The 18836-nt window shown below is 40.7% G+C and overlaps 1 protein-coding gene across 8 annotated transcripts in view; it reads right to left on the bottom strand.

The window, feature by feature from the left end:
• PLCB4 (phospholipase C beta 4) overlaps positions 1–18836 on the bottom strand; it is a 471668-nt gene that overhangs the window by 105348 nt on the left and 347484 nt on the right. For all 8 annotated transcript variants that reach the window (XM_018056911.1, XM_018056915.1, XM_013968409.2 and 5 more), the window contains 7 exons: positions 18189–18289; positions 17479–17536; positions 9437–9545; positions 5477–5687; positions 4170–4263; positions 3088–3167; positions 2488–2572 (listed from right to left, as the gene is read on the bottom strand). In XM_018056911.1, coding sequence (XP_017912400.1) covers positions 2488–2572; positions 3088–3167; positions 4170–4263; positions 5477–5687; positions 9437–9545; positions 17479–17536; positions 18189–18289 — 738 coding nt within the window. The remainder of the gene's footprint in view (positions 1–2487; positions 2573–3087; positions 3168–4169; positions 4264–5476; positions 5688–9436; positions 9546–17478; positions 17537–18188; positions 18290–18836) is intronic.

Genomic DNA, 18836 nt, shown 5'->3' with positions numbered 1-18836 from the left:
AGTGGAAACGGTGGTAGTTTTTATTTTCTTGGGTTCCAAAGTCACTGCAGATGCCGACTGCAGCCATGAAATTAAAAGACTTACTCCTTGGAAGGAAAGCTATGACAAACCTAGACAGCATATTGGAAAGCAAAGACATCACTTTGCTGACAAAGGTCTGTAGAGTCAAAGCTATGGCTTTTCCAGTCATGTATGGATGTGAGAGTTGGACCAAAAAGAAAGTTGACTAAGGAAGAATACTTTCAAATTGTGGGGCTGGAGAACCCTTGAGAGTCCCTTGTACTGAAAGGAAATCAAACCAGTCCATCCTAAAGGAAATCAACCCTGAATATTTACTGGAAGGACTGATGCTGAAGCTGAAGCTCCAATACTTTGGCCAGGTGATACAAAGAGCTGACTCACTGGGAAAGACCCTAATGTTGGGAAAGACTGAGGGAATGAGGAAAAGGGGGCAGCAGAGCATGAGATGCTTGGATGGCATCATTGATTCCAATGGACATGAGCAAATTCCGGGAGAAAGTGAAGGACAGAGGAGCCTGGCGTGCTGCTGCCCATGGGGTCACAGAGAGTCAAACATGACTTAGCAACCAAGCAACAACAACTGATCCATGGAACTGTGCCTCACCCATCCCCATCCGCTCTCCATCCCCCTACCACCCTTCCATAGAACTACCTACCCTTCCACATGTCCACTCATTTTCCAAACTAATTTTTATACTATTTATACGTGCAAGGCACTGTGCCATCCAGCGTCCACTCTGTCTCTAATGAAACCCTTGGCTGAAATTCTGCTTCCTTTTGGAAGCCTGCTGTAACTGGTTCACTCCCAGTGACCCCTCTTACACTTGGATATTGACAATAAATATTCAACACATAATAGTCCATCTTCTTTTTCAGTTATGGTTTTACATTTGAATCCTGCGGTCTGCTCCCAGGACTGAAAGTTCTGAAGTTCAGATCTTAGTCTCGTTTATATTACAGACTTCCCATAACCTTTCATGTATGTGCACATCACTTCACAAAAAATGCAGAAACCTTTCTGTAAAAGCAAGCACTTTAGTCTAACAAAGGAAATAAAATACACAAAGGACCAAGGTAAAAACTAAAATAAATTGGGCTGTTTCTTAGTTTAGGTTCCCTTAGAATCAGTCTGAGACAAAGATGAAAGCACCAGTCATTTATTTGGGAGGCAGCTCCAGGGAATCCCAACAGAGGAGGAGAAGGGTGAGAACAAGACAGCCAGCCCATCAGGGGAGCGTTATCTAGCCCTGTGTGTGTGAGCGGGATCCCCCTGTGGAACCCGGGGGGCAGTGGGGACCAGGTGCTCAGTTGAACCTCTCTGGCGCTCTGGCTTGACGATCCCATGTGGGCAGAGCTCCAGGGACCAGAGCAGCCCCTGAGCCAGCAGCGGCAGGGGCGACAGGTGGACATCAGGCCGCTAAGCAGGGAAATGGGAAGCGCTGCAGGCTGTGGACGGGGCGCCGACAGCCATAGCTTTGGCAGGTGGTAAATATCCTTCTTTGGTTTTTTCAGTTCCCACGGATGCACTTCTATAAGACTCATTGTTAAACCACCTGATGTGTTCCCAGGGAGCACAGATGTCAGTCATGGTGACGTTCGATTGCTGCCTATTGTTACCGTGTTTGGGTCAATAGTGGGAAAAACACTTCATTACTGTTGAGTGTTTGGTACTTTCACTCCAGGAGTTTCTTGCTACTCCCAACATCTTGTGACAGTGACCCTTAACCACTTGGGGGGTGTGGATCTTTGTAAAAATCTGATGAACTCTCTCAAATGACTGTATACAGAAAACAAGTTGCATGTAATTAGAATGAGCTCACAGACCCTGCGAAACCTATCTATGGGGCACAGGACACAAGTTCTTTGCCTGATGAAGGAATTAGCAGGTTTAACAAATGAAGCTCAAAAATGGGCATATAATATTGCCCAAGAGTTTGATTTGGACTTGGGAGCTTGAACTTCAGGCTCCTGTGACTTGATCCAGGGAACTTTCCATAGCAACAGGCTCCCATGAATGCTGACCCCTGGGTGCACATTTGATTTAGCTGGAGAGCATTTAAAACACACCATGCATAATCTGCTGACTTGAATCAATTTCAGAATCTCTGAATTGGGCTATGGCAGAGGTATGGTTCATGGTTCCTCCAGGTGATTCTAACCTGTCACTGAATTTGAGAATGATCACCAACTCTAGACCCCAGGCCACTGTGCACTTTATGAAAATTTAAGACAGGTTTCAGAAACCATAAAGATCCCATAATCTTCTGAATTAAACTGACCCAGATGTTTACATAATATCTCTCTCTACACACCTTTCTGAAGCACGGTGGAAGCTTTCCATACCAGCGAATTTAAATAAATATGAAGCTCTTTAACATCAGTCCTCCAGAACTACTTGACCCTTCAGAAATGAATTTCAAAACAAATTCATTCATGTTAGAAATATGGTTCGCTAAAAATACATACTGGATGTGATTCAAGTGCTTGTTTCAACAGGAGATCTCCAAATAGATCTTCACAATATTTGGACATCTTGTACTGTTGATATTTGCTGGAGGGAAAGAACCGACATTTGTAAATTCAAACATCCATTAACTGTCCAGGATAAGAACAAGAAACATCTATTCCTAGCGATTAAAAACTCCCGCTCAGCAAAATGATTGTCCCTTTGATGCTAATGAGCTAATTGGTGTAGGTTAAAAAGTGGATTCCCCTGCTGAACCGAGAGCTGGTAAGCAGAAAAAGTGTCTTTCAAGTCCATCACATCTGACTACAAATATACTGTGAAATCTTCTAACTCCATGGAAATTTGAGCAAGGTATCCTGCCCTCTGTCCTTTGGTTTAGAGGAAGCATTTCTAAAACATATTAAGAGGACTTTTTTATTTCTCTTTTGGAGGTGTTGGGAAATAGTGGTTTGAGTTCCTTCTTTTTTCTCCCATAAGACTATAGGTAGTTACCACTTCACAAAAGAAAGTGTTCAGTTATTCAAAAAGATGCAGGGCAGGGATGGGAAATGGGGATTAGCAAACAACACGGAGAGGCACGGTAAAAGGAATCACTATACCTGCAGTGGTTTTCAAAGGAGAGAATCACAGGGTATTCCGACGTGACAAAGGCAGTTTCCTTGATGGCTTGAATAACATCCTTTAAAGATAAGGAGCGTTGATGAGAAAGGAGAGAAAAAAATTAAAGCACCTGAAATCAATTGGAGACCAATAATTTGAGCTTTTCAGAAAGTCACTTCTGGCAATTCAAACCTGAAGAACCCATTCATCATTCCACATTGAGGCCCCTGTGGTTAGATGTAGGCACAGTTCATAGTTAACTATACTTTTTTCAAAGTTATTGTTTACTTCTCCAAAATTAGGGTACTGCTGCTGCTAAGTTGCTTCAGTCGTGTCCGACTCTGTGCGACCCCAGAGACGGCAGCCCACCAGGCTCCCCCGTCCCTGGGCTTCTCCAGGCAAGAACACTGGAATGGGTTGCCATTTCCTTCTCCAATGCATGAAAGTGAAAAGTGAAAGTGAAGTTGTTCAGTGGTGTCCAACTCTGTGTGACCCCATGGATTGTAGCCCACCAAGCTCCTCCATCCATGGGATTTTCCAGGCAAGAGTACTGGAGTGGGGTGCCATTGCCTTCTCCGTGGAATACTACTCAGCCGTAAAAAAAGAATGAAATCACACCACTTATAGCAAAATGGATGGACCTAGAGATTATCATACTAACTGAAGAGTCTGAAACAGAAAGACAAATACCATATGATGCTACTTATATATAGGATCTAAAATATGATGCAAATGAACTTATTTATAAAACAGAAACAGACTCACAGACACAGAAAACAAACCTATGGCTACCATAGGAGAAAAGGGGTGGGGGAAGGATAAATGGAGGATTAGCAGATATGAACTACTACACATTAACTAAACAGCAAGGTCCTACTGTCTGGCACAGGGAACTATACTCAGGATCTTGTAACAAACTAACATAGAAAAGAATATGAATGAAAAAGAACACACACACACACACACACACCTGAGTCACTGTGCTGTACACCAGAAACTAAAACAGCACTGTAATCAACTATACTCCAATAAAAGAGAAAACAAGCACCAAAGCCAAAGTCAAGCAAACAAAAACACTCACCTTGAAAAGGATATCTGTGCACATCGCTTTTCCATGAGTTATTATCGGTTCTTGGTCCTCACCTTTTCCATCCCAACAGTCAAGTTCAACACATCTAGGAATACAGTGATTTTACAGTATTGAACCTTTACAATAAAACAGTGTGTATACAAATGAAAAGAAATCAAAATAAGTTACTTTCTATAGAAGCAGAAAATGGAATGAGTGAAGTAATGTGATTATTTTCTGGAGGATACAGCTTAAAATAGCATCAGATTGGTGTCATCAAAAAGGGACTATTATAGATTGAGAGGCAAGAGATAGGGCAAGCACTGTGGTTCTGGATGAAACCTTAGCTGTGACAAAGCTGTGATAAAGCATGATTTAGGAACAACCAGGAAAATTTAGATATGGATTACGTTTCAGAGGATGTTAAAGAATACTGTAAACATGTTATCATTGGGATGATGCTACTTTAGCCATAAATGAAAATATTCTAATTGTTTCAGTGACTCATATTCAAGTAGTCCGAGACAGATGTAGTGATGCACTTAAAGTCTTTTAAAGTATTTCTATATGTACAAAAATAGTGAGTTAAAAAATTATGCATTGGTCATTGACAATAAAGAAAAATATCACACTATAACTACATTTCTTAATTTCCACTTTCAGCATTTTCACCATATTTTAAACCTCAAATATTTTCCAATTTCTATAAAATAAAAACCATTTGAAATAATATTTATTGTCAGAGAATAAAATTTTAGAATATTTAACATTAAGGAAAGCTATATTTGGGCTTCCCTGGTGGATCAGTGGTAAAGAATCCTCTTGCAATGCAGGAGACGGGGGTTCGATCCCTGGGTCGGGAAGATCCCCTGGAGAAGGAAATGGCAACCCACTCTAGTATCTCTGCCTGGGAAATCCCATGGTCAGAGGAGCTTGGTGTGGCCACAGCCCATGAGGTGGCAAGAGTAGGACATGACTTAGTGACTAAACAGCAACAACACAGCTATACTTGAAGTGCCGAGGCCCCAAAGAAAACTTTGCATGACTTCTTAAAGTAAGCTGTTTTTTTCTTTTTTTTTGTAATTTGGGGGGAATATTTTAAATTTACAGTAGAAAAAATCTTTTGACCCATAGGGGGAGTCTAGATCTTCCCAGAACAGATATCGTTCTTCCTTCCTCAAAGTTAAATGATCATCATAATCCATTAAAGGGAAAGATAAATGTCCTTTTCACTCTGAATGCTACTTCTAATTTTTCAGAGAAGAGTAAATTCAATTAAAGGGCATCAAATACAAAGAACAATGTCTTGAGTTTCTAACCTGCAACCAGCCAGGAGGACCTGTCTGTACATTTCTACTGAAGATTTCCCACCAAACTGTCTGCCAGTGAGATAGGTGTTGTGGGAAGAGCTGATGAAGTAGTGAGCCAGAGGGTGGTCCATTTCTTGGTACAGCTCTAGACGATCTAGGAAGACGGGGGCATTTTCATCTGACATCAGGTATCTGCAAAACCCATCACTTGATATGAGGCCTGGGGAGGGGGGAAAGAGTATCATAGCAGATTTACGGTTTTGAAGATACGCAAGTTTTATTTATGACATCTGAAACAGCTTAAACAGGAGTAAATACTACTTCACAGTGTCTTTCCCAAGAAACTTCATCTTTCAGAACTTGAACAAAGTACCCAAGGTGCACAAGTAACATAATGCCTTCCACAAATAGGTGGCACCTGCTTTCACATCCATGATGGCAAAACATTCAGTTCCCTAAGTTCAGACGTGCAGCACCAGAACCCAAAGTAGAGGACGGAGCAGCGGCCTCTCTGCATTCAAATAATTCCATTTCCCTATTTCATCTAAAAAAACATGGGGTGTAGGACTTGGGAGATGAGTACTCCATGGTCATTGAAATGTGACCCCGAGAGACAGCGTTCATCGCAGTCATATCCGTGTGACGAGGGGCAGGGCCAGTGTGTTAAACGCAGGAGAGACATCAATATTTCTGCATCTTCTCTTACCCAGTCAACCACCAATAGCCTCAAGTTTCTTGCTTTTACTTAAGCATTTGAAAGTTACAAGGTGATTTCAAGTGTACAGAAGAGTACAGATGACATAGCCATGGACCTACACCTCAGCCTTGTCTGATTCTATCTTTTCCTTTATCTACTTCACATTTCTTTAAAAGAATACATAATTACAGGTGCCCGTGAAGCACCCTGCACGCCCCACCTCAAGTCCATCCAATTCCATCTCTTTATTCATATTTACATTCCCAAAATGGTTTGTAACTTTACTTATATACAAGCACTTATCCGAACACTAGATGTTTTTGACTGTTTATAAGTTTATATAAAATATCCTTATAGTATCTTATGATTTATCTAGTTGATACCAGTAGCTCTTGGTCATTTACTTTTCACTGAGTGATGTACAGTAGTGGTAGGCAGTGGCTAGAGTATAAGGTCCATATGAATAAGTCCATGGTCCATCATTCTGTCGATGGATACTTAGGTCATTTCTGTTTATAACTAAAAGGACTGCAACAAAAGTCTGTGTGTCTATCTCCTTGGGCATATACATTGACACTTTTCCAGGCACTGTGATAGATGCGGGACAGAAGAAACAGACAAGGCCTGCTTTCATGAAACTCATATATTGTGGGTAAGAGAAAAAATAATTAGCAAATAAATATGATGTTATGAAAGTGCTAGCAGGAAATAGAAAGCAGGAAATGAAAGTGATAAAGAATGACCAGGACGCTGTGTTCGATGTGTGGCCCGCAAGAGCCCTTCTGATGAGGTCACATTCATGCAGGGGAGCAATCACATGCACGCCCGGGGGTGCCCCATTCACAGCAGAAGGATCGGCAAGCGCAGAGACCACGGGATGAAGGGGGAAGTAGCTGGAAAGGTGGCTGGAGAGGAATCTAAAGACTACATCAGTTGGACTTCAGTCTTCATTAAGTACTGAGTGTGTTGGGAAGCCATCGGAGGATTTGGAACAGCGGAAGAACGCGATTAGAAATGATTTTAAAAGGTTTACTCAGGCTGCTGTGTGGTGCATAAATTGCAGGGCACTGAAAAAAGCAGAAGACTAGTTAGGAGTGAGCTGGCATCATCCAGGAAGAGTTGATGTAGGCTCAGATAATCTGGTAAGGGTGGAGACAATGAGTGATTTATTCAGGATTTATTTTCAGGATGGATCTTACAGGTTTTGCAGATGGATTAGAAGTGATGTGAAAGAGCAAAACAAGTCAAAGGTGACTCCAAGACTTTTGGCATGAAAAGGTGGGAGAGTGATGGTACCATTTTCTAGGTTGGGAAAGGAACAGTCTGTGGATGAGGGGAATGAAAGCATATTGTAAACATACATATATCTGAAATACCCACTCACCATCCAAATGGAGAGGTCTATTATACAGATCTGTGGTTTAAGAGAGAGATTAGGAATGGAAAGTTTAATCTGAAAGCCGCATGTGTACAGAAGACACTTAAAGACATTGGGTTTAGATGAGTTCATCCAAGGAGTGTGGGCAGAAGGGGCAGAGATCTGAGGCCTGAGCAGGGCTCCTCTGATACCAGACCCAGAGCTGGAAGCGAAGAGGCTGGGCTGCAGGAGAGGCCTATTTTCCACTTGATTATGGACAAATTATTCACCAGGTGGCTGTTTGTGTCAATTTACACACCCAGAGAGTTTACAATGCCTTGGCACCATATTCTCAACCATACTTGCTCATGACAGACTTTAACATTTCTGCCATTTGTGAAATGGTGAAGCTATACATTTTAGACGTGTCAGTGGTAATGTCACAGACTTTCAGGACATTGTATTAATCAAAGACACATCTCTACCATAATGTTTATCACACTGCCAAGGTACCACTGAGTCATTAGTCTTTCTCCTTCAATAGCCTGCAACCACCTTTTATCATTTTGAATCTCCAGCATCTAGAACAGTGCTTGGCACTCAGTGAGTCCTCTGTAAACTTTAAGGATTGAAAGCAGGGAAGAGAAATACTAGCGGAATGATGGTATGAACCCCACCATCTTATAAGCAGGGAAACTGAGGTCTATGAACAGAGCTTCAGGGTCACACAGCAACAGGATAAGCAACAAAAATCACATCACCTCCCACCCCTGCAAGGTGCTAACTTTCCTGCAAAGCCACTCCTCACTTCAATTTCATCACATGCTGTGTGGAGTTGATTATGATACTCAGAGGGAAGTAATGAAGCAGTCTGGCTGAAAATAGATATTTGAGACTCTAACAGGAAAGTATAAATGTATGATTATAAACAAGGGAAAACTCTGTTGGGCTTCGAAAAATATCAGGGGTGTGGCCACATGGTGTGGTGGGCCACGATGCGTATACGCAGGTCTATGTAGGTCCAGAGAATGTATAAACCTTTCGTCCATGCTCACTGAGATACAAACAAAACAAAAAAAAAAAACCACCCTCTATTCTAAATAGGAGGAGACTGAGGCCATGACACTCATGGGCAAATGGGGCAGAAAGAACTTAGTCTGCATCTCTCTTCACTCTCCATTGAGACACAAGGCCAGAGGCTCTAGCCCAGGCATGTCCTGGCCCTCTCTGGTGATACTGTATCATCATTGCTCCCAGCTTTGGCCGGTGTTTCTCATGGTTATAAAACCAATCTTGAATTTCCTCCCCATACATGTTCTTTGCTAAATATTTGAAATGAACAACACACTGTTTCCAGAGTTTCACTGAAACAGGGAAAGGGTCAGAAACCCCAACAATTTGTTAAGTTGATTCCTATTTAATTTCATGTCAATAGCATTTATCTTCCATACCAGGGGTCAAATGATGATTAAAAAGGCTCCTCAAATCATTAAATTTAGCTAGCTTGCTGAAACTCAAGGGACAAAAGGAAGGTGTCAATTTTTATAGGAAATGCCAATTTTTTCCAGAGATGGCAAACAGAGACTATAACTGGCATTTTTACATTTTAAGCAGTATGCAACATTAAGGATCTAATATAAGAAAGTACATTGGGGGAAATATTACTATAGTTTAATAATAAATTTAGCATTATATTTCAGGCAGCAAAAATAAATTTTGGTGTAAGGCAAAATTTATACTGATTTAGGAAAAAAAAATTCAGTCAGTTATCAATCCTTGTCTCTAGAGAGCTCCAAAGCATTTAAAAATACATTTAACTAAAAATGCAAGGATTTTAAAAATTGCATATACTCTTGAATTTTTTAAATAATGAAAAATTCTCTCTCTCTTTTTTTTTTTCCCCCACTTTTCTTACCTTGTTTCTTCAAATCTTCATCAGGCTCATACATCTCAATGATCTGCATTGCCCTTTTAGCATCATAAAATGGGAATAAAATTTCATTCAGTCGAGGATCTCGTTGATGCTATGATGAGAAAATAACTCCATTTAGGTTGACCTTCCTCACCCTTGGGCTATTACACATCAATAAACTATGTAATTTCAATAGAAGATATATGTATAATACCATGTTTATAGTTACAAAGAGATTTTGCTTTTCTCCTGTCTTTCTCCCTAAAACAGACTTCAAAAAGGTCCACATTTGGCAGTAGCGTGTTGGTTCCCTTCCCTGAACTGAAGATGGAGAGACAAAATATACTTTTTTTTTCATTCAAATTTGATAAACAGAGAAAATGGTATGGTCTCATCATACCACAGGGAGGATATCTGGCATAAGTGTTTATAAAGTGAGATAAAAGTCTTTTTAAAAAAAGATAAAAAAAGCAAAAATCATACTCATGTAAATGTCAAAACAAAAACAATAACAAAAAACCCTCCAAACCTCTAAAGTTAGGTAGACAAATATAATTTCATTTTCATTATATCTTTCTACATGAATAAGAGATTTGGGGGGCACTGTGAACTTCATTCCCTTGAGTAAATATTTATGAAAATGAATCCATTGTAATAAGGATGAAAATCTGCACAAGGATATTTACAAGCTCAAAACAACATGAAAATCTGTATTTAAATATCAGTGTTCAAAAATTCTATTTCACTGTGAAATCTAACTTGGTGCGCCCTGAGGAAATCCTCTGGGCAGAAAGTGCATCAATATTTAAAGACATTTGGGAGGCTGGTAATGTCATTCTTTTCAACTTAGCACCCATAGCCTCCCGGTATTATATGAGGCACCAGGAGCAAATTTCTGCAGTTCTGTCATCCTAACTTCACAGCAAAAATGAAAAAAGTCCAATTTACTAATTGACTTAGCCACAACAGTGTGTGTGTATATACGTGTGTGTGTGTGTGTGTGTGTGTATCTATCTTTCTGTATCTATAGGTAGTGGGTCTATCAAACGTCCTTATTGTTCATGGTAGATTTAAGGACCAAACACTGAGTCCCTGGTCATCCATCAAATAAAGAAAGAGAGGGAACTGGAATGAAAAAATGTCAGATAGATATGTGAGCAAAACTCAGTCAATAGATAGGACCCTAGCAATGACTCTTTACCCAAACATATGCACAGACTTTGAAAAGCACTACTGGAAAAGCATTGAAGAAACAACTGTTGAAAGTTCATATGGATTTCCCTTGCCCGTTTGTTTGAAATGGTCATTTGAAGAGTGAGGCACACAGCATGAATGCCTTTGGCCAATAGAACATGTGACGTCATCCCAGAGCACTCATGGCCTCGCCTGATCTGGTCTTCCCACCGTCCCCCTGAGTGACGAGTGTTAACTCCTAAGGAATCAATAGCTCTTTGCCAGTTTATCCCAATGAAGCATGCTTCTGCTAGAATCTAAGAAATAACGGCTCACATCCATGCAAGTGCTAGAGCAGAAACTGTTACATGAATAACAGGCCTCGAGCTCATAAGGAAGAAAAGTCCTTGGGTGCAGAGAGATGGTACAGTGGACCGTGGGGTGCCAGGCAGGTGAAGGCATGCTCCGAGCATCTCGTTCAGGAAGTGGGTGCTGGCATGCAACTCCAGAGCCCGCCCCAAGGGAGCAACAAGCACCGCCCCTCCGGGGAGAATGCAGTGCTTTCAAACCAAGCAAATAAGTAACCAGTACATTTTCTGGGTACTTTCCTTCTCCCGTCTCTGTAAACACTCCCATGGAGGAAGATGGACGAGGCACAAAGGGGCCTTTTTGGACCCCACTGTGGTTCTGTTCGTGGTTGGCCACTATACTCACAAGTTTTCTTTCTTATTAGGATTAAGTCTTTCAGTTTAAAGACAGACTCTCTGATAAGCATTCAGGACTCATGGAGATCATGGGGGCAAATCCATATGAATTTAAGAGAAAGAAGAGCCTCAGTTAAAGAAAGAAACAAAGTTAGGAAAAGGAAGAAAGGGAATCCAAGTGTTCTCAGGGCTGTTTGTGCACAGAGGTGTGTGGGCTCCAGCCTGGGGTCTCCTGCAGTGCAGTTTCTGAAGAGCAGCAGGGGCATCACCCTTTCCCCGGAGTTGGCGAGGGATGCACATTCTGGGGACCCACTCCCAACCTACCAAATCGGACCTTCTGCGGTGGAACCTAAGAAGCTGTATTTTAACAATCTTGTCAGTTGATTCTGATGTGCTCAAATTTAAGAAGTATGACTCTAGTATGTAAAGGTATGCATTTAAATAAATTTGCCTATCAGTTTAAAAAATAGTATCTTAGTTCTGCAAGGGTAGAAGAATGATAAACATTTGAAATCTGCTCTCAAGTAACCCTCATCAAAATTTATCAGAGGGCATACTATTCACTAGAAGAATATCGTCCTTCTTTCAGAAAAAACAGCCAGAAGAACCAAGTCCTTAAAATGTATGTGTGATAATCCTCTTATTCTACATTTGTAGCAAATAAACACCACAACAATATGAAGCTTCAGTTCTCTGTATATCTGCTCCACCAGATAACCTTTTGCTCTCCTGAAGATGGTCACATTTCAGAAAGGAAGCACAGTGCAATCTGGATGACCCAAAGGGAAGGAAACAATGGCAAAACTTATGTTAAAAGTCACAAAAATATAATCTTTATTTGAAAAAACAAAGAAGAGAAAGATCATTTCCAGGACATCTCAGAAATAAGACCGCAGAAGATTTCCACTCAGTCATAAGCACCGTGGGGTGAATGTATCACAGCTCTGAGGGGAGAGACCATAGGTTTGCAGTTGGGATTTGGGGAAGCAATGAACTAAGGGCATACACCCCATGATGTTCAGAGCCTTATAAAAGATAATACTGAGAGGAAAATAGTTCACAGAACTGTGACCATGTAAATAAAGAGACAATGAATATATCTTTCTCATTATGTCCGTACTCATTGAGAAAAGACATCAGTGGGCTTCAACCTGAGTAGCACTGGGAGAGAGAGATGTTGACATAACTAATATTCAAAAGAGATATAAAAAGATAAAGGAATAATTGGCAAGCCTTACTCATAAAACTAAATAATTCCTTTTCCGTCCAAGCATTAAAGAAGAAAGACATGGTACATGGAAAGTGATTGAGAGCCCTTTCTTACAGTCTTTTAACTGCAAAATAAAAGAAATGATTGACAAAATCAGCTCTAATGTGATCCTATGATACATAAGAGGCAGGAGGCAGATTACCAGCAACCAGAAAATAAAGCTAATTCTGGATTCTCGTGCTTGTCCAAGACTTCTGTCCTCTCTTCTTATTCTGATCTCTCTCCAGCTCTCCATGCATCTCTCAATTCTGCAGGCCCTCAGGTATTATCTGTAAGAAGTCACGCCAAAGCCTTTGACTGTGTGGATCACAAACTGGAAAATTCTGAAAGAGATGGGAATACCAGACCACCTGACCTGCCTCCTGAGAAATCTGTATGCAGGTCAGGAAGCAACAGTTAGAACCGGACATGGAACAACAGACTGGTTCCAAATGGAAAAGCAGTACATCAAGACTGTATATTGTCACCCTGCTTATTTAACTTATATGCAGAGTACATCATGAGAAACGCTAGGCTGGAGGAAGCACAGGCTGGAATCAAGATTGTGGGGAGACATATTAACAACCTCAGATATGCAGATGACACCACCTTTATGGCAGAAAGCAAAGAGGAGCTGAAGCACCTCTTGATGAAAGTGAAAGAGGAGAGGGAAAAAGTTGACTTAAAACACAACATTCAGAAAACTAAGATCACGGCATCTGGTCCCACCACTTCATGGGAAATAGATGGGGAAACAGTGGAAACAGTGGGCTCCAAAATCACTGCAGATGGTGACTGCAGCCTTGAAATCAAAAGACACTTGCTCCTTTGAAGAAAAGCTATGACCAACCTAGACAGTATATTAAAAAGCAGAAACATTACTTTGGCAATAAAGGTCTGTCTAGTCAAAGCTATGGTTTTTCCAGTGGTCAGGTATGGATGTGAGAGTTGGACTATAAAGGAAGCTGAGCGCCAAAGAATTGATGCTTTTTAGCTGTGGTGTTGGAGAAGACTCTTGAGAGTCCCTTGGACTGCAAGATCCACCCAATTAATCTTAAAGGAGATCAGTCCTGAATATTCATTGGAAGAACTGATGCTGAAGCTGAAGCTCCAATACTTTGGCCACCTGATGTGAAGAACTGACTCACTGGAAAAGACCCAGATGGTGGGAAAGATTGAAGGCAGGAGGAGAAGGGGACAACAGAGGATGAGATGGTTTGATGGCATCACCGATGCGATGGACATGAGTTTGAGCAAGCTCCAGTATTTGGTGATGGACAGGGAAGCCTGGCATGCTGCAGTCCATGGGGTTGCAAAGAGTCGGAGACGACTGAGCAACTGAACTGAAGTGAAATGGACGATGAAGGTAAAACTAAAATCAACTCGGTTTCTTATTAGGAATGGGGAAAGAGAGGTGCAACTACCTGCAGCCAAGAGGCTTTAATTAGTCCTGACACATGGAGAACTGAGCTGGCGGCAGTACCCAGCCAACCAGGTGCTAGCTTATAGTGAGTGTCCCCACCAGCTCTTCTGGACTCAACTTCACCATTCTCATCATATTGGCACACACAGACACACACACATTTCCATCAGCCCACTGGATGGGACCAAGAAACACAGCCATGGCGAAATTTCAGATCCGAGGGGTAGATTTCCGTGGCTACCTTCATTATGGAGAATAACAAGTTTATAAGTTCATGCTGCTCTCGCATTCCTCACACTGACAGTAATGATACCAAGGAGATATCCAGTGCTTCACAGACTCTTGTGTGCAGACAAACCACCTGGAGAAAATGTTCAATGCAGATTCCAGGTCAGCAGGTCTGGGGCGGGACCTGGGATTCTGCATTTCTGACAAGTTCCTTGTAGATACTGAAGCTGCTGGTGCCCAGATCACACTCTGGGGAGCAGTGAACATGGAGACACTGAGAATTAGATGAGGAGCAGATCCAAAATTCCCTGTGAAAAGCCAGTGAGTGGTGATGGCATGGGCAGAGAGCAGGTGGTACAAAGCCCTACACAGCAACCAGGCAGGAAATGGACCACAGTCTCTCCTCTCTGTCCAGATTCCTGCAGATACAGATTAACACACTAACAGAAAACTGCATATAAGGAGTAAAGGGACTCACAAGCTGAAAGGTAGTGGGGGGAAACATGGCTTTTGCTGATATATGATAAATCCCGTTTTTCCCTGTTATATGTTAAAGTAAGTGTTAGTTGCTCAGTTGTGTCTGACTCTGCATGCAGCCCCATGGACTGCAGCCTGCCAGGCTCCTCTGTCCATGGAATTTTCAAGGCAAGAATGCTGGAGTGGATTGCCACTTCCTTCTCTAGGAGAACTGGTTAATGCTCACAGATGTGTGTTTGTTGATTTTTTTCTTTCTTCATCATTTCTCTGGTTACCTTGTTGAACTCTCTTATCTATTCAAAGAGTTTTTGATGGCTTTTGATATTCAGGTTACACAATCGTCTGCAAATAATGAACAAGATGTTGTTCTTTTGTGTTCCTGGGACTCATTTATTTTTTCTTTTCCTATTGCATCCAGGGCTTCTAATACAATGTTAAATTCCAGCTTACTGAGACCATGTGGCTAAGGCATTTGAAAATGTTTAGATCTAAGCTCTTGGAGTCAGAGACCCTTAACATTCCAATGCCTACTCCCTTCCAGAGTGAATTCTGTCTCCTTTCATTGTGGGTTTCAATGCTGCTCTGCCTGTGGGGTGCTTTAGACTTTGGAACGATGAGAGGGAGAGTCCTCAAAAGTCCTATGGGGGCAAGGTGCTGGCAGAACACTCTCTACGTTTGACAGCCTTCTTTAAGGAGACATTCTGATTTCTGTCTAGTTCTTCCAGCTGATCAGTAGGATAGAAAAGGAAGAGATTCAGGGCAGACACTTTGATTAAAAACAAAGGCTTTGCTTTCCTGGACTTGTAGTCTTGTAGTTTCTGTGACCTAAAGAAATCCAGAATCCTAGCAATTCAATTAGCCCCACCCCCAAATTGAAAGGGCCTCCTTACTGTTAATGAAAAGCCAAATGTAAGCAAATGAATACTACTGGCCAGTGTAATATTGATGGATAAAAGCTACCAAGGAAAAAGTATTTAAGAAAGAATTTGGATGGCAGAGACAGAAAGTATATGTGATCATCCCTTTTAAAATGAATATTTTTGTTATGACTTATAAGAATGATAAGAGTAGTTACTGGGCAGGTCTACAAAAGTCTCCCATACAAGGAAGGGGATGAGATAAGGACCCATGAATGCAGCATGTACACTGAAGACTTCAGAACCGGTTCTTCATTTGAACAGTGCAAGTACAGTGCATCCTGAGTCTCTGCTACGTTTAATAGGCGGCTAAGTACCAGCTTCATCCTGAGCGCGCAAGTGGCCTTTCTCTAGGAAGCGGTAAATGATGATGTGGTAGTTGTCTCCCCAGGAAGTATCTTCCCTCTTTAGTAGAAAGCAAGATTTTTGCCTCTCTTACCAAAACTTAAGATGACCAATGACCCAAAGTACATGTAAAGCAGAGAGAGATAAAACATTTTTTAAAAAAAGCAGAAGATGGGGAAAGGGCTAAGGAGGCAGAGCAAAGCAGCTTAACTTCTGAGCAACAGTGGCATAAGAATGTGGATAATATCTGGGTAAAGATTACGAACGTAGTATCCATATAACAAAAAACTAGTGGAGTGAAAAAACCTGAAATGTTTTAAAGTAAAATAAATACTGTGGTGTACTGAAAGGATTACTTTAAAGTAGAGGCATCTGTGCTGATATATGGGGGGCCCTGTCTCTCCTGCATCCATGCTTCCAGGCTCTGGGTATCATGGCTTCTCAAGTGCAACCCTACAAATTGGGAGCCACTGGGCCCTGAATCGGAAAGAAACGAGAAGCCCTTCAGCAAAGATGTACTGTGTGTCTTCAAACTGGCAAATCAGTCTGCCTGCTACTTTTTCATGAGGCAATACCTTCTACCTGGCATGATATTGTCTGTCTCAATGTTTTGTCTTTATATGGTATAATGGTTACTAGCAATTGTTTTGGAACAAAAATATACTGTCCATCCCTCATTTAAAGTCTTCTTATTAGTTAATGTGTTAGACAAAAAGTGCATTTCCATTTTTTGTATTAACAAGAGCTTCAATGGGTTTCACTGAAAACACTTTCTTGTACACGTAGAGAAAAAAAAAGTTAATTTTAGTTTTCATAAAAATTGGAACATTTATGTGTTCTGAAATATATTTATCTTGGGCTTAAGCAAGTTTTGTCAACTAGTTTTGGTTGTTGAGTGAATCACATTCTAAAATTAGTTCTGAGCTTGTTACAAAAATAAAAAGTAAAAATTTAACCTGTCATCCCATTGGCCTAATATGCACTATGCTTTCACCCAGGAACTCCAGTGTTGTGCTTATTGTCAAAATATTCTGTTTAAACCTACATATTTTTCTTACATGCAATCCATTAAAAGACAAAAATAAGGCTTTCCCAGTCCATGCAAAAGTATGAGAAAAAGTTAGCGATGGCAAATCCAACTATAGGGTGGTAAACTCAATCCATTCTCTTTCTATTTCTTACAAGTAAATAGAAAAAAAAAAAAAAGATAAGTACCTTAAATATCATCTTGCAAAACACAGACACATTTAATTAAGTGAATATATTATCAAATTCACACACATACACAGACCCAGAGCTACACATCACAGCAAGAAACCAACAAAAAAGCAGTGTGCAAAGCCAATGAGGAAATGCATGGACACACAGGGGCAGCAGCTGATTTTTGCACCTGGTAAAGCCATCATGGAAAGATCAGCAGGTCAGAAGCAAAGCAAATGGGGGTGCAGGATGCAGGCATGCAATGAGGATGCTGGAGGAAGCAAGCCACTGCACACAGACTGATGGAGTTAATGTATGAAAAAGCTTACTTCATTTAGAAAGCTCACTAATTGGTCTACCGTTAAATAATCAGTTTTGTCTCCATTGCTGAAAAGAAATTTATTAGAAAAAGTAAGTTTTGGTATATGATGCTACAGGAGGTACGATTTACATGTTGACATTTTTTGTCGATAATTCTAAACTTATTTTTCTAAACCTGAAGTAGTGGCGAACTCTTAAAATGGCCAGAAACTGTTTGTAAAGAAAACAAAACACAAAAAACACCCAACAACAGCAAAGGCAAGAAATCACTCCCCCTAACTTATAGAAAATGTCTCAATCCTTCTTTTGCATTATCCAAAGGCATTATTATAAAACAACATGTAAGTCATCCATTTGAAATAATTGGAATGAATGGACTTTTGAACAACATAATAACATTCCAAATCGAATCTAGTTAGTTCACATAACGGGTTAATACCTAAAGGAGCAGGTTAACGTTGTAGGTAGTTAGTAAAAGCCAATGCAGGGAGAGGAGGGGGGAAGTTCCAGGTGCTGCAACCAACTTTTGTAAAAGTTTCTCAAAAAATCAGAGGGAACTTTTACACCAAATAAACTAAGGGGTGAAAATGTAACCCTGACTAGACATTCCTAGATACTGTCAACATATTATATGAAGATATTAGGACAAAAAATGTTTTTAAAGTCTAAAAGAGCAAGGATAACTTCGATGTGACACTTTCTCATAAATGGAACTTACATTTTTTTGAAAAGATCCTCTATATCTGTCCGAGGACAAATCTTTTGTGTCAGTTCATAGAACTTTTCGTAAGTAAATGCGGCAGGCTCAATTTCATCATTCTGGAAAGAACAGAAGCATTGTCATAAATCAGGCACCATCCTCTCTCTTTGGAGGATATACAGAATCGACAGGTTCATGAAGCAGAGTGATGACTGCTTGCAATCCCAGGGTTTTCATCTCTGACTCTTCCTGACAGGAGCCAGAAAATCCAACCGTGGGCCAGCCTACTAGACTGCGGCGCATGTAAAGGAGGGTTTCTAGTTACCATGGTTTGGATGTTCAAACACTGGCCACAGCTGGGCTTGCTCTGGGAGATACTCCATAGAACAAACACACAGAAATATTTCTTTCTCCTCTTCTTGAAGGAACAACGCAACTACTTGCCACAAGGGTGCTGACTAAATCAAACCCAGCATTTTCTTATGCTTATTTTGTGAATTTTTACAGGCAACATAAAGGGAGTTCTATAAGAGTTTACTTTTCATACTGAACCTTATATTTCAAATAAGATTTGTTAAGACAGTAACAGCCTAAATCTTTCTTGCAGTTAACACATTCATTGCAACTATTTTATTTTTAAAATTTATTTCAATGCAACCATTTTAA

The sequence above is a fragment of the Capra hircus genome, chromosome 13 (assembly GCF_001704415.2).
Source record: "Capra hircus breed San Clemente chromosome 13, ASM170441v1, whole genome shotgun sequence".
Classification (NCBI taxonomy): domain Eukaryota; kingdom Metazoa; phylum Chordata; class Mammalia; order Artiodactyla; family Bovidae; genus Capra; species Capra hircus.
The sequence above is the reverse complement of the archived record's forward strand: the minus strand, read 5'-3'. Positions and strand labels throughout refer to the sequence as shown.